At 42.4% G+C, this 12,677-nt stretch overlaps 1 protein-coding gene across 1 annotated transcript in view; it reads left to right on the top strand.

The window, feature by feature from the left end:
• Positions 1–425: 425 nt before the first annotated feature.
• SHB (SH2 domain containing adaptor protein B) overlaps positions 426–12,677 on the top strand; it is a 56,429-nt gene continuing 44,177 nt past the window's right edge. The window contains exon 1 of the mRNA XM_018920828.3: positions 426–1,267. Within this exon, the coding sequence (XP_018776373.2) occupies positions 680–1,267 (588 nt within the window). The 5' untranslated portion in view covers positions 426–679. The remainder of the gene's footprint in view (positions 1,268–12,677) is intronic.

Consider the following 12,677-nt stretch of genomic DNA (forward strand, 5'->3'; position numbering starts at 1 on the left):
AAGGGGGACACACAGGTAGCGGTAGGAGAGAATTCAGAGTTCAAACTGTGCAGGTGGTGGCTGCAGGTCCCACGGCCACTCCAGACGGCAGGGGGAGGCACCTAGGAAAGGAACGGAAAGGCACCTCCGTCTTTCTCACGGCGGCAGCTCCCCTTCCCCGCCTGTTCGAGGGCGCAGCGGGGAAGCCCCGGCCGATCCCGACGCGCCAGAACGCCAAGCGAGGCTGAGGCTGCACCAGCGCCGGCGCCGCCCCGCGCAGGGCCGGCCCGTCAGCAGCGCCCCGCCGGCACCTGGCGCGGCCCCGCCCGGCCGCGGCGGTGGGCGGGCCCCGCATGGAGATGCGTCCCCCGCCTCTCCGGTGCGTGCTGAGGTCAGGCTGGGCTGCGCTGCCAGCGCGGAGCAGCGGGGCTGAGGTCGCGGCAGACCCGGAGCCGCGGGGGCGGGCGCGGAGCTACGGCTAGCGCCTGGCTCGGGCCAGGAGCGGCTCCCTCCCGCCGGGAAGCCGGAGGGCTCGGCGGGGCCCTTCCAGCCGCTGGCAGCGGGAGAGCGGGGAGTGCGCGGAGCGGGGCGCCCGGCCCGCCCCGCCGACCCGCTCCTCCATGCGGGCGGCGAGCGGGGCTGGGGCGCGGGGCGCCGGGGGCAGCGCGCAGCGGTGCTGAGGCCGCGACCGGGAGAGACGATGGCCAAATGGCTGAACAAGTACTTCAGCCTGGGCAATAGCAAGACCAAGAGCCCTCCGCAGCCCCCGCGGCCCGACTACCGGGAGAAGCGCAACGGTGCCGGCAGCGCGCCCCGCCCCGAGGGGCCGCCGCACCTCCACGTCCACCACCACCACACCTCGCCCGGCTTTTCGCGCCGCCGTCTGCGCGACGACACCAGCGACCTGCTCCGCGCCTACCGCGCCCAGAAGGACCGCGACTTCGAGGACCCCTACAGCGGGCCCGGCTCGTCCCTGCGCAAGCTGCGCGCCATGTGCCGCCCGGACTACTCGGCGCCCGAGGACCTGGGCGAGGCAGCCCTCAAGGCTTCCTCCTCCTCCTCCTCTTCGTCGTGCTGCGCCACGCCTCCCACCACCGGCTCCCCGCACCTCTTCCGCAGCCACAGCGAGCGCCGCCCGGCGACGCCACCCGACGTGAAGTACATCTCCCCCAAGCACCGGCTGATCAAGGTGGAGGGCGGCGGTGGAGGCAGCGACGGCGCGGGCAAGAAGCTCAGCAAGGGCTCCAAGCAGCCGACGGTTGCTGCCCCCTCTGCCATGAAAGATAAAGTAAGTGTTGTGGTCCTGTTCCCGCCCCTGTAGGCTAGGTAGTAGGTTTGGGGCTGCGTCAGCCCCTGGAAGGACATTGGGCGAGGAGACCATCTACTGTGTACCTGGAGTTGCCTCTGTTCTCAGCCATCCTTCATTGAGTGGTCTGGTCCTTCTTAATACCTTGGGTCGTGCAGGTCATGTGCAGGGCTAGCACGTGAAGTGATGGTGCCCTGTCCTTATGGCTTTCAAGCTCACCTTATTTTTCATGGGACAGGTTCCCAGGTGTGTCTAGCCCTCCTTTGACGCACAGTTCACTGCCAGCCTCATGATGGGTACCAGGGCTCTTGGTATGACCCTGCAGAACAGGAAATTACTTGTTAGGAGGGTGCTTGGGGAGCGCTAGAGGCCCTTGAAAAGCCTTGTGCTTGTGGCCACAAGCTGAGGACTTAGTCCCACTGCATGTGGTATTGGGCAGTCATACATAAAAATTAAACTGTTTTTAAGGAGAGAGTTTGTCATTTGTTTATTTACAAATTTTTTACCTCCTAGTGCAGTGTTGAAGGTGAGGTGGTTCCAAGTTCTGTGTTACAATGCATGGCAACTTCCATGATAGCCGTTTTCCCAACTGGTACGTAGCTGAAGCAGGTTCCACAGCTGCTTGCCCAGTTGCAAAAGTTATCCTCTCTTTTACTGGTCATCCTCTTCAAATTTGTACTCTCCAGTGCAACACTGGCAAGTACTGGACTTGGGAACTCAAGTTAGAGAGGGAATAGCATTAATTGTTTTTTAAGAACAGCACATCCTCCTACCTGTGTTGGTCTTATGAGCATAGTTCAGTTTCTCCCATGTATTGGAAAAAAATGTTTCTATATTTTGTTAATTGGCATTTTCAACTCCAGGATAATAGTCACGTCGCAGGAATTTCAGGCATGTGCTGAATGTTATCAGTCTAAATGATCTGTGTGTACATGTTTAAATATGTAACAAGATTGCATTGCCACACTTCCATGACAGCTTTGATAAATTATATCGGTCCAGGTGGAATTCCAACGAAATCTGCTTGTTATGGTGATGATATAGGGTGAAAAAAAACTAGGATTTTTTCTATTGTCTTAGTAGGTGTTCCTGACTGGTAGCAACTTTTTTTGTGGAAGTGATTGATTAAAGGTTAGCATGTCACTCTGTTTTATACTATATGTTACAAACTATTCCATCTTCTTTAAATTTCTTACATTGATATTAGGTATCCTCTTTTAGGGAACGTCCTTCAGCAAAAACAAGTGCAGAATGGGGGCAGAATGTATTTATTTTTCTTTTTTTAAAATCACTGTTCAATTTTAGACCTGACTGAAGCAATTTTCATCAGAAAATACGTATTTGTTGCTAGGTAACGTGCTGCTTTGTAATGGTCATAAATACGTATGCTGGTCCCAAGCCCTTGTTGCAGGTTCTGAAACTTGTTGGCAAAAATTCTTGGTCATATTTGCTTCTTTTTTTTTCCAGTTATTGAGAGAGAGACTTATATGTGACAAGCAGGAAATCTGAATGTATCTGAGAAAAGCCAACTGTGGCTGCCGGCAACAGCATTTTTATGCAACATAGCTTGCCTTTTGTTCAATTGTGTTATTTTATCCCAGCAATGGATGTGAAATCTCATTTCACAGCCACGAAATGTAGAGTTTGACAGGTGAACTTGGTAAGTAGTTCACCTAGTGGTCACCATAGTGGGCCAGCAGGGAACTGCTTCTCTTCTACACCTGTGATTCAGTGAGGAAGAAAAATTAGGAACATAGTTAACTCTGTCTGTAGTTCAGTAGCAAACAAAGCAATTGAAAATAAACTTCTCCAAGAAAGATATAATAGGGAAGGCAGTAAAGATGGAATAAAACCCCCCAAATCTAGACATCTGCTGTTCATAAGAATTCAGACATGCTAAAAACATTTTAAAACCTGTTTTTTTTATGCTGTGTGTAACATAGCATAAGCTAGTGAACACTTTAGGAATGAAAAAAAATAACTAAGGGCCATATAGTTTTGTCTTCATAGAAGTATGTTAGTGTTTAATGATCCAATAATGCCTTGTTAAATGTTTGTATTTCATTCCCGCATCACTGTTTCAATATTTTTGGTGGGTTTTTTTCTGATTTCATTTACAAAGACAGAATGCTGTTTTCCTTTATGTGTTGATGGAGAAGTGAGAAGTAGGGGTTTCAACGAATTCAGTGAGCAATTTTATATCTTCTGTGGTTTGTCATCAGTAAAGAACTGGCTGAAAATCTCAGTTGTGTGTCATACTTGAGAGAGTTACTGTAATGGGAAGGAGATTCAGGGAGGTGCTTGTTTGGTGTGGTTACTTATAAAGGGCAAATGGCAAAGTGTGGATAGTGGCAGATTGGTTAGCTGAAATTCCCAGAGGAAAAGAAAAATTGTAAACTAGCTGATTCAGGGAATAAAGGGGACGGAGATTTAAAGTGGTGGCATACATGATTATATTATGCAAGATTTCAGACAAGGGCTGGTGAAGTAACCACAGAGATACATTATATCTGGGATTCAGGAAGTTTTGGTATGTAGCAGTGGAAATACCAATTAAAGCTGAAGCAGACAAACCCAAATTGCCATGCACCTTTTAGTAGTGAGATGACTAACCTCTACAACAGATGCCCAGTGAGAGTCATCATTTCCAGATGTCTTTGAATTCAAATTGTTGGGTGGATTTTTTTATTTATTATGTAGGTAATACAATTAGGTGGTTTTGGGGACTTTAACTGTGATGTTTACCTTCAGACAAGGGAGAACAGGGTGTGTTAGAATTAATGGCTGAAGCAGTTCAGGTCCTCCAGTATGGTGGATGAAGAAATGATTGGCTTCCATCGTTAGTGCTGGCTTGTGAGAGCTTAACTTATTTGCTTGCCACAAAGAAGCTAGGGAGTGTGGGCAAGTTGAAACAACATGTGGTTGTATTCTGGATCAATCTGGCATCTCTTGTATTTATGTAAAAATAAACGCAAGACTTCATTTAAGACCAGCTCACTAGGCAAACCGCTTGTGAATGAAGATCAAAAGAAATAAGCTGAAGTCTTCCTGAGTGATACACATGGTGTGTGTAAATCCATGAAGTAATAACTGAGGGGGAAGTATCTGTGTGAAGGAATACTTCAGATATGTTTTCACCTCTTATGTATTTGAACTTAACCATTCCTCTGCCAGGTTTTGCAGCCGAAGAACCTGGGATACTTCCCAAAAACAGCTGTATCATACTTCATCACAGGAAGTTCTTAAGATTTAAAAGCTGGGTTCATAGCACATTGTCTTTTAAAAGACATTTATTTCATAATGAGTAGCATTTTGCACTATCTCTGTTCAGTGGAGACAGAACAATGTAACAATTCTTTATACTGAATGCAGAAGACCCTGCAAGTTGCAAGATCCATTTCCACAGGTGTTAAAGAAATTTTTGACATTAATCTCTCTTCTCCATTAGATAGGTTTGTTGGCACAGGTCAGTTATGGTATCTGGTAGTGCCTCAAGACAGGGACTCTGAACAAATAAATCCCTCAGCAATTATACACTTACAAGCCAAACTCCCTATCCCTCACATGACAGTCTGGACAAACAGCAGCATTGGGGTCTGGGGTCTTCTTACTTCTGGTTTTCTATTTTGTTACCAACTGCTTGCTGCGTGTTTAGTTGGTTCTGCCATCTGTGTTGTAATATTGTTGTTGCAGTCCGTAAGCTGTGATCTATTATCTTTTAAATAACATTTAAGTGCTAGTTTTGTCCAGTTTAATTATTATTAATGTACATATTGTTAGCTCCGGGCTGTCCTATAATCACTGTTCAACCTAAAGAACATAACCTTATAGTTCCGATAAAGTTCAACCTACAGCCTAACAATTCTAGCTGTTTTTGTCAAGCAAACACTCAGCTACTTTGAAATAGTACAAAATTTTGAATGGCAAGACAGGATGTATCTGATGCAGTAGAGAATAACTTGATTCTGCACAGTCAGAGTGGATCTAGTGCAAAATCATGTGAATGTTGTGCAGCAGCAGCAATCAACCAGGGAACTGTTCAGGACAGCAGAGCTGCTGACTGGATGTACAAAATTCTAAAAACACTATCTATGTGTAAAAAACAGGTGCCTTTGCAGTAGACTAGCAAAGTAGTCTTGCTTTTTGAGCTTCTGACATCTTGCATAAAAGTGATTAGACTCCATACAACATTATTAATATCTTTGTATTAGTAAAATACTGTTTTAGGTTTGAGCAGATGTTTGTCTTATATTTGTATATGGAAGGTCCATATTTTATTTGATCTTTAAACTGAGAACAAGTCATGTGCATTTAAGAGAATCTTACAGCTGGTATTCCAAGGTGCATTGAGAAAATACTTGAAAGATGTGTAAGCAGTGTTGGGGTTATTTGTATTTGAGAGTATTATTTCTAGAGATCCTAAACTGCAAATGTATCTCAGCATTTTATTCCCATGTTTAATCCATTGCAGCAGAGTTTCAAGCTGCCTCTCCATACAGTTGGTTCTGAAATAGTCTTCCTCTCTACATGTGGTTCCCATTTTTTTATGGCTCTATCTTTGAGTAAAAGAAGAAAAATACTCATGGCTGCTGGTCATGCATTAATTGCTTAGGCAAGGCCATGCATAAAGGTAGGAAGTTATAGTTTTTCTGCATATCTATGTTGTTACAGGGCAGCTGTCATGCAGCTAGAAATGCAATATTTTCACATATGTCAGTCTCATGATTAAGGGACTATAGCAGTCTTGTGAAGAGGAGAATATTTAGATACAGCCTAAGACTTTGGAGTCTTGGCTTCATTTTTTAAATTGATGTGGTAGGCTGCTCAGTTATGAGTATGCCTGGCATCTGCACTGTATGCACTTCTTGGAACACTCACAGCTTTGGAAGCTATCCAGATAGTCAGACTTCTGGGCACAAAGAGATCCAAGCGGAGAGAGACTATCAAGAAAGAGTATGAAGGAGTTGGATTATGTGGAGATTTAAGAAGGGAGTGGTAGACTTCTGGAAGAGTGTATCATGTGTATACCTTTGCAGTAAGCATCTCAACTCCATTGTAAGAAAGTTCCTCAGATACTGCCTTCAAACAAAGGGATGGACTTGCTGTTCTGCTACAACACTGGGGTCACCGTAAATGCAGCTTTTTTACTATTGCATGATAGCACACGTGTTACCTGCAGACTTTTTTTCAAAACTGTCCAGATGAGGAAAGACATCTGTATTACACTATTTCACATATCCAACTTTGGGTAAATTTGCACACCAACTCTTAGCATTAGGACTGTTGTAATGTGTGTATGTCAGTAAAACCTTCTATAGGCCAAATAAGGTTATGCAGTTTGCTATGATTCAAAGGGTATTCTAAGTCTAAATGAGAAATTAGGCACAGCAAAAACTGTATAGGAACTCAAGTATTTTAGCCTGATTAATGAGGAGAAAGGATCTAGAAAGGAAAAAGATGAAGCTTTATTTCTCTTTTTAAACATCAAGTTTGCTTGCAATCTCAAAGTTTGCAATCTGATCTCGTGGCCACTTTACCACTGTATTTTCTTGGATCACTGAAAAAATGTCTGGTTTTATAAGGTTCTTTGCTCCCCAGGCTCACTGATAATGGGATAAGAGAGATCTTTGTGTCTCTAAACACCTTTGTATATTGCTTGTATATACACCTTTGTCCTTGCTTGTGCTAACCCCTGCTTGGTGGCAAACAATATGGTTTGACTTTTCACTCCTTTGCTGCCCTGTGTCAGTGTGGTTGTATCCTTAACTAACAGTATGGTAGGCATGGTTTGGAAGTGGAGGAAGTGATATGAGACTGAGCAGTTGAAACAGTATAATGGTGGACTCTAGCAAGAGATAGGAAAGGACTGTGGTGCAGATCTTCCTGGATAGATCATTGTTTTTCAAATGTTACCATTAGACAGTCTATTTACAAGGAAACAGACATAAGGTGTGGTTTTGGAGTAGTTGTACATTGTCCAGGAAGTGTGGAAAATTGTTTCATTGTTTTACAAAATATATTCTGCTAATGACATTACATGGGATACAATTTTTCTAAGCTTTTTCTTAAACTTTGTTTTCTAAAGGGAACAATATCTCTTAATTGTTCTGCCTAACCTTCCTTCAACAACTCTTAGATCTACTGAAGAATCCTCAAAGCTATGTTTTCAAATTTAAAATACTTGAGTGGATGGGTCAAGGAAGCACCTGTTTCTTTTTGAGGGGAAAGGTACACCTGCATTTTTAAACTTTGAGCAGGACGTGATGCATTGCCTGCTATGTGAAGAGTGGTCTGCATTGCCCTTTGGGAAACAGTGACATATATGGGATAGCAGGGGACTTCAATTACTGCTTGGGAATAGATGAGAGAAATGGAGGGCAAAAAGACAAGAACTGTTATTTATATCAACTTGTTAGTAGTTTACTTCTGTCCCTGTGAGTGTGTGGACTTGTAAAAACTGAAGAAAAATTCACCTTCACTGAGCACCAAACGTTGTATGTAGGATAATAGCTCTTGAAATCCTGTTATTAAATACTGGGGATTTTTCCCCCAGCACCTCACTATCAGTTCACAACTCTCTGAGAAATTTAGGCACCACATTTCCCAGTTTGTGTTTCAATTACCTTTTAGATGAGATGTGTCATTCTTTGGAAGTCACCGCTATGAATGAGGCCTGTGATTCCTTCTGAGGTCAGAGCTAGTGTTGGTCTTTCTAATACTCAAATTTAGGACTAGGAGGAAAGGCTCTATATACACTTTATCTGTAGGGTAGTCCTCTAGAATCATACCCTAAATTTCTGTCTTGGTAGCAAAGTATTAAAGTCCTTAATTTATTTTTCCTGATACTTTCAGGAATCCAACCATGTGCAGATCACTCAATTAGCATGTTTTCCAAGACTGTGAAATTTGTTTTGAATAAAAAGTGGTACTTGGGCTACAGGGAAGATTATTCAACAGGTTCTTGAATTCAGTGCTTCCATTTTTATTAATATGGAAAACAAATCAAGACCAAACTTCACTGTCCTGCCATATACAGGCTGAGCTTTGCCCAGGCTTCAACATCAGAGATGTTTCTGATATCTAGTTGCCTGAATATTTCATGAAAATATAATTATTTAGGAAACATCTGCTTAAGGTCTGTTTGGGATGTGAGACCTGGAAGTTCCATGGGGTCAAAGAGAAAAATTTGGCATTTGTCAAAAATACCATTTTGTGGAAAAAACCACAAACATGCCCCTGCAAAAAATCCTCAACCAATACAACACAACACCAACCAGACAAAATAACAACACAACTCCCCCCCGCATAATATTGTTAATCATTGTTGGCCACCATGATGATTAGATGGATAGAGCACCTCTCATATGAGGAAAGGCTGAGGCAACTGAAGTTGTTTAGCCAGAAGACAAGGCTTTGGGGGGTCACCTAAACTGACCCTTCCAGTATCGGAAGCCTATAAGAAGTCTGGAGAGGGACTTTTTTACAAGGGCATATAGTGACAGAGCAAAGGAGAATGGCTTTGAAATTAAAGTAGATTTACATTATATTTTAGGAAGAAGTTCTTTACTGTGAAGGTGATGAGGCACAGGTTGCCCAGAGAAGCTGTGGGTGCTCATCCCTGGAAGTGTACAAGGCCAGGTTGGATGGGGCTCTGAGCAGCCTGGTGTATCTAAAGGTGTCCCTGTCCATAGCAGAGGGGTTGGAACAACATTATCTTTAAGGTCCTATCCAACCCAGGCCATTCTATGATAATTTAGAGTGACTTATACTGTAGCTAGGGACTGATCTTTTGTGAATACAAATTCTCAGAGAGGATGAAGTATTTTCATTACATTGTATTATATGTATTAACTGTGGTATTCTCAGAGATGTATTCATAGTTTTTAAGTGCCCTTGTCTTTTGTATCCGTGCTGATAGACACATGCTGTTATCTGTGATATTGGTGGACTCAGCTGCAACTCACAGAAGTTGAAAGAGGAATATATGGTCTGCCTTTATACTGTTATTTAAGTATGTGCCTGCCCATGGCAAGGAGGTTGGAACTAGAGAATCTTTAAGGTCTGTTCCAACCCAAACCATCCTATTATTTAATATTGGTAATATAATAATATATATTATTTAATAAAAAGAAATCTTTAAAGTAAATATCCCCTAATAAATTCCCCAAAGGCCTGGTGGGCAGGAAAAGTCTTTTAGATTTTTTGCTACGTGTTGTTTATTATAATTCCTCTTGGATTCTTCTAGAACAGTATGTCAATCACAATAGCCACTAAATTAGTGAAAATAGCTAACAGTTCTGTACCGATGTTGGTGTTTTAAAGAGAGCTTGATCTTCTGCATTTCCATTCAATTAAAAAAAGATATTATTTCTATTTTTTCAGTGTGGTGAGTTCTCGTTTGTTTCCTTCTTTTTCATTCCATTCAAATGTTTGGTTTAGTCAGATAGAGATACCTGTAAAATTATGCATTTAATTGTGTTCTTTGGTTTCTTCCTGTGGCTGCATATGCAGATTATGCTTTTGTATATGCAAATACTCATTTAAACTTGTGTTTAATATGATAATATTTGTCAGACTTTTTTTAAGACTGAAGAAGAGCAAAGACAATGCATAATATTAACTAATATTTTATATTAGTTAATATATAATAGAGGGATAAACCAACCACACTTTCAGCTTATATGTAATTTTCTGGGAGGTAGAGTGATTATTGGGTTTTTGGATCTTGTATCTGCTGATTAACTTTTTAGCTAGAGTTATGGTTTTTAATTTGTCAACTTGTCTGGTAATTGAGTTGTACTCTTTTTCTCTATCTTCTGACTTTTAACTAGTAACCTAGAAGGAAGAGCCCCTGCAAGTGTTCTCTAAATGCTTATTGACTTCTTTTAATAACCGCACTTCTATTTTTGTGCTAAAGTTTCTTTTGCTTGATGTTACTGATCCCTCGAAGTACTACAACTACATGTATACAAAAGAAGAAAATAGTATCATATATGTATGGGATGCCATAGAACAGGCTTGAATAGAGCAGGAATCAGTAGCTGTAGGAGCTCCTAGTCCACACTCAGAATGTAGGTCTTGCATTCTCTGAAGAGATAAGCCACAGGTCTTTGACAATAACCCTGACAAAAGCAACTGATTTTTACATTAATTTGGAGTCTGGATGACTGCCTTCTGGGGATTCCTGATAGCTGTGTTTTCATTTTGACAGACAGGACCTGTGAGGAAGGTGGATGGATTTGCAGAGCAGGGAGTCAAATTAAATGTGTCCTGCTCCAAAGGTCATCCTCTGTGTATGAATGCTGTCTTTAACTGTGCATAGAAAATTTCAACATGTTGCCATTCCTCTCATTATGTCCAAGGTAGATGTGGCAAGTACAGCATTAGATCCTGGATAATCTAACTAGCTGACACTTCTAGGAGGGATGCATTGGTAGACAGTGGATGCTGTCCATTATCTTCTGCCTCCTGTCCAGTGTTTGTCAATCAGTAACATGAAAGATCAGTTTGGAGACCAGCTGAACGAGTTTAGCCATTTGCCTTGGAAGTACACTAAATCAAAGCTGTGGAAGGGGCACTGCATGCAGGCCCTAACCTGGGATCTCCTGTGCTTGCCTTGACCTCTGGACTGTAGAAAACAAATGCCTGACTGAGGCAAGTTTGCTGGGAGGTGGTTGAAACTATAAACAAGCATAATGCCTCTTTCTGTAAAGCTAATGAGCTCTGGTGAACAGAGGAGCATGTTGGTTGTCACACCAATACAAGATGTGCTCCTACGTGCTTGTGGGGAAGTGGTGACAGCATGGTGTTCTCACAGTGGATCTTCCCATGGTGTTCTCACATGGATCTTCCCAGTGGCATGGAGGTGATCAAGATCATGATCTGCAGAGCTCCCACTGCACATGCAAGGCGTGTGCCTGCGATATTTGTGTGACATTGCAGCACTTTTTCTTTATCAAGATAGCATAAAAGGGGTATGAGGACAGTGTATTAATACCATCTGTCATGAAGCAAGTGTTTTGTTTAACTAGAAAATTCATGCTCTCAGAACCTTCTCTTTCATAAAAAGTTTTTGTCTGTACTTTGTCTAACCAAGCATAGAGTCTTCGAAGATGAGCTCATCAAGCTAAAAGTAGCCTATGTGGAGATGGCAAAAAGACTTGCAGAGTAGGAACTCTTTTTCTGCTTGAGATCTCTGAAAACAGGAAAAATAATCCTCTGAAATAGGGTTGTCAAAAGGAGTTCAGACATTTACAGTAAGTATGTTATAATAAAACCAGCAGTCATGCTCATTTGAGGTTTTCAAGTATTGGCATTTTTTTTAAAGAAGTAGAAATACTTGAGACTTCCTAGAAGTGGAGAATTTATAGCTGTTAGCAAGTATAGAAGAAATCAAATTCTGGCACTGGCCAGCTGCTACATCTAGGCTGGGAATTACTGAATTTTAGTATGTATGGAAACAGTCAGCTGGGGGGTCCTCTGACAGCTCAGCATTGTAAATCCACTTGTAATAAGATATACACTTCCAGGAATGGTGAAGCAGGCTGCTCTTTCTGCCTGAGTGCTGAAAAGTGGGTTTGGTATTTGCTCTGAGAGTGTAGTTTAGGTTGGAGTTTTTTGGATGGGGAAGGAAGGGTCTTATTTGACAGCATCTTTAATGTATAATTTTCCTTCTAGTATACTTTGGGCAAATGAGGAAGAAGAAGAAATGTCAAATAGCTGTGCTAAGTCTGCTTTCTGTTTCGTGTTCTAGTACAGTTATGTAAAGGATTGGCGAGTACTATGTGTGAACAATTGCAAAGGAGAGCAGTACAGAGAACATGCAACTAGCAGCTCTTGACAGGGTTGGAGCAGAAGACAACATGGATGGCATTTCAGCTGCATCATTTTTGGAAGTTAAACTGCCCTTGTGACTAGGAGAAATTACTGCTGCGTGATACACATTGTCCTCTTTGTCTCAAGTGTGTGCAGCTGCTGTCACTTGATTTGCTGCTTGGGCATATGTTGCCAGACAGGGGGGAGGGGACTTTTCCCCTTTGTGTTAACTGTTTTTCGAAATAGTGAGGGAGTAATTTTTGACACCAAATGAAAGAAGGAATTATTTTTTCCTCTCTCGATGATCCACGTCAGCCTGGTGATTTCTGGTCGAAAAAAAAGCTTCCAGTCACTTTAAACTTTGAGTGGAGGAAAACACAAAAACCCCATAATTAAAATGTCAGTCTTGGTAGTAAAATAAGCAAAATAAGTAGTATAAAATTGCAGTGTGCCAGTGTTATGGGGCCTGAGTAATGACTCTGAAGTGTGTTAGATGTTTTGTTTCCTAATCTTAAAGATCTCTGTCTTTCCTAATAGAGTGTTCATTTATTCCATGGCACTTGTGCAGGTGTTTGAT

Source organism: Serinus canaria, chromosome Z, assembly GCF_022539315.1.
Source record: "Serinus canaria isolate serCan28SL12 chromosome Z, serCan2020, whole genome shotgun sequence".
Lineage (NCBI taxonomy): Eukaryota > Metazoa > Chordata > Aves > Passeriformes > Fringillidae > Serinus > Serinus canaria.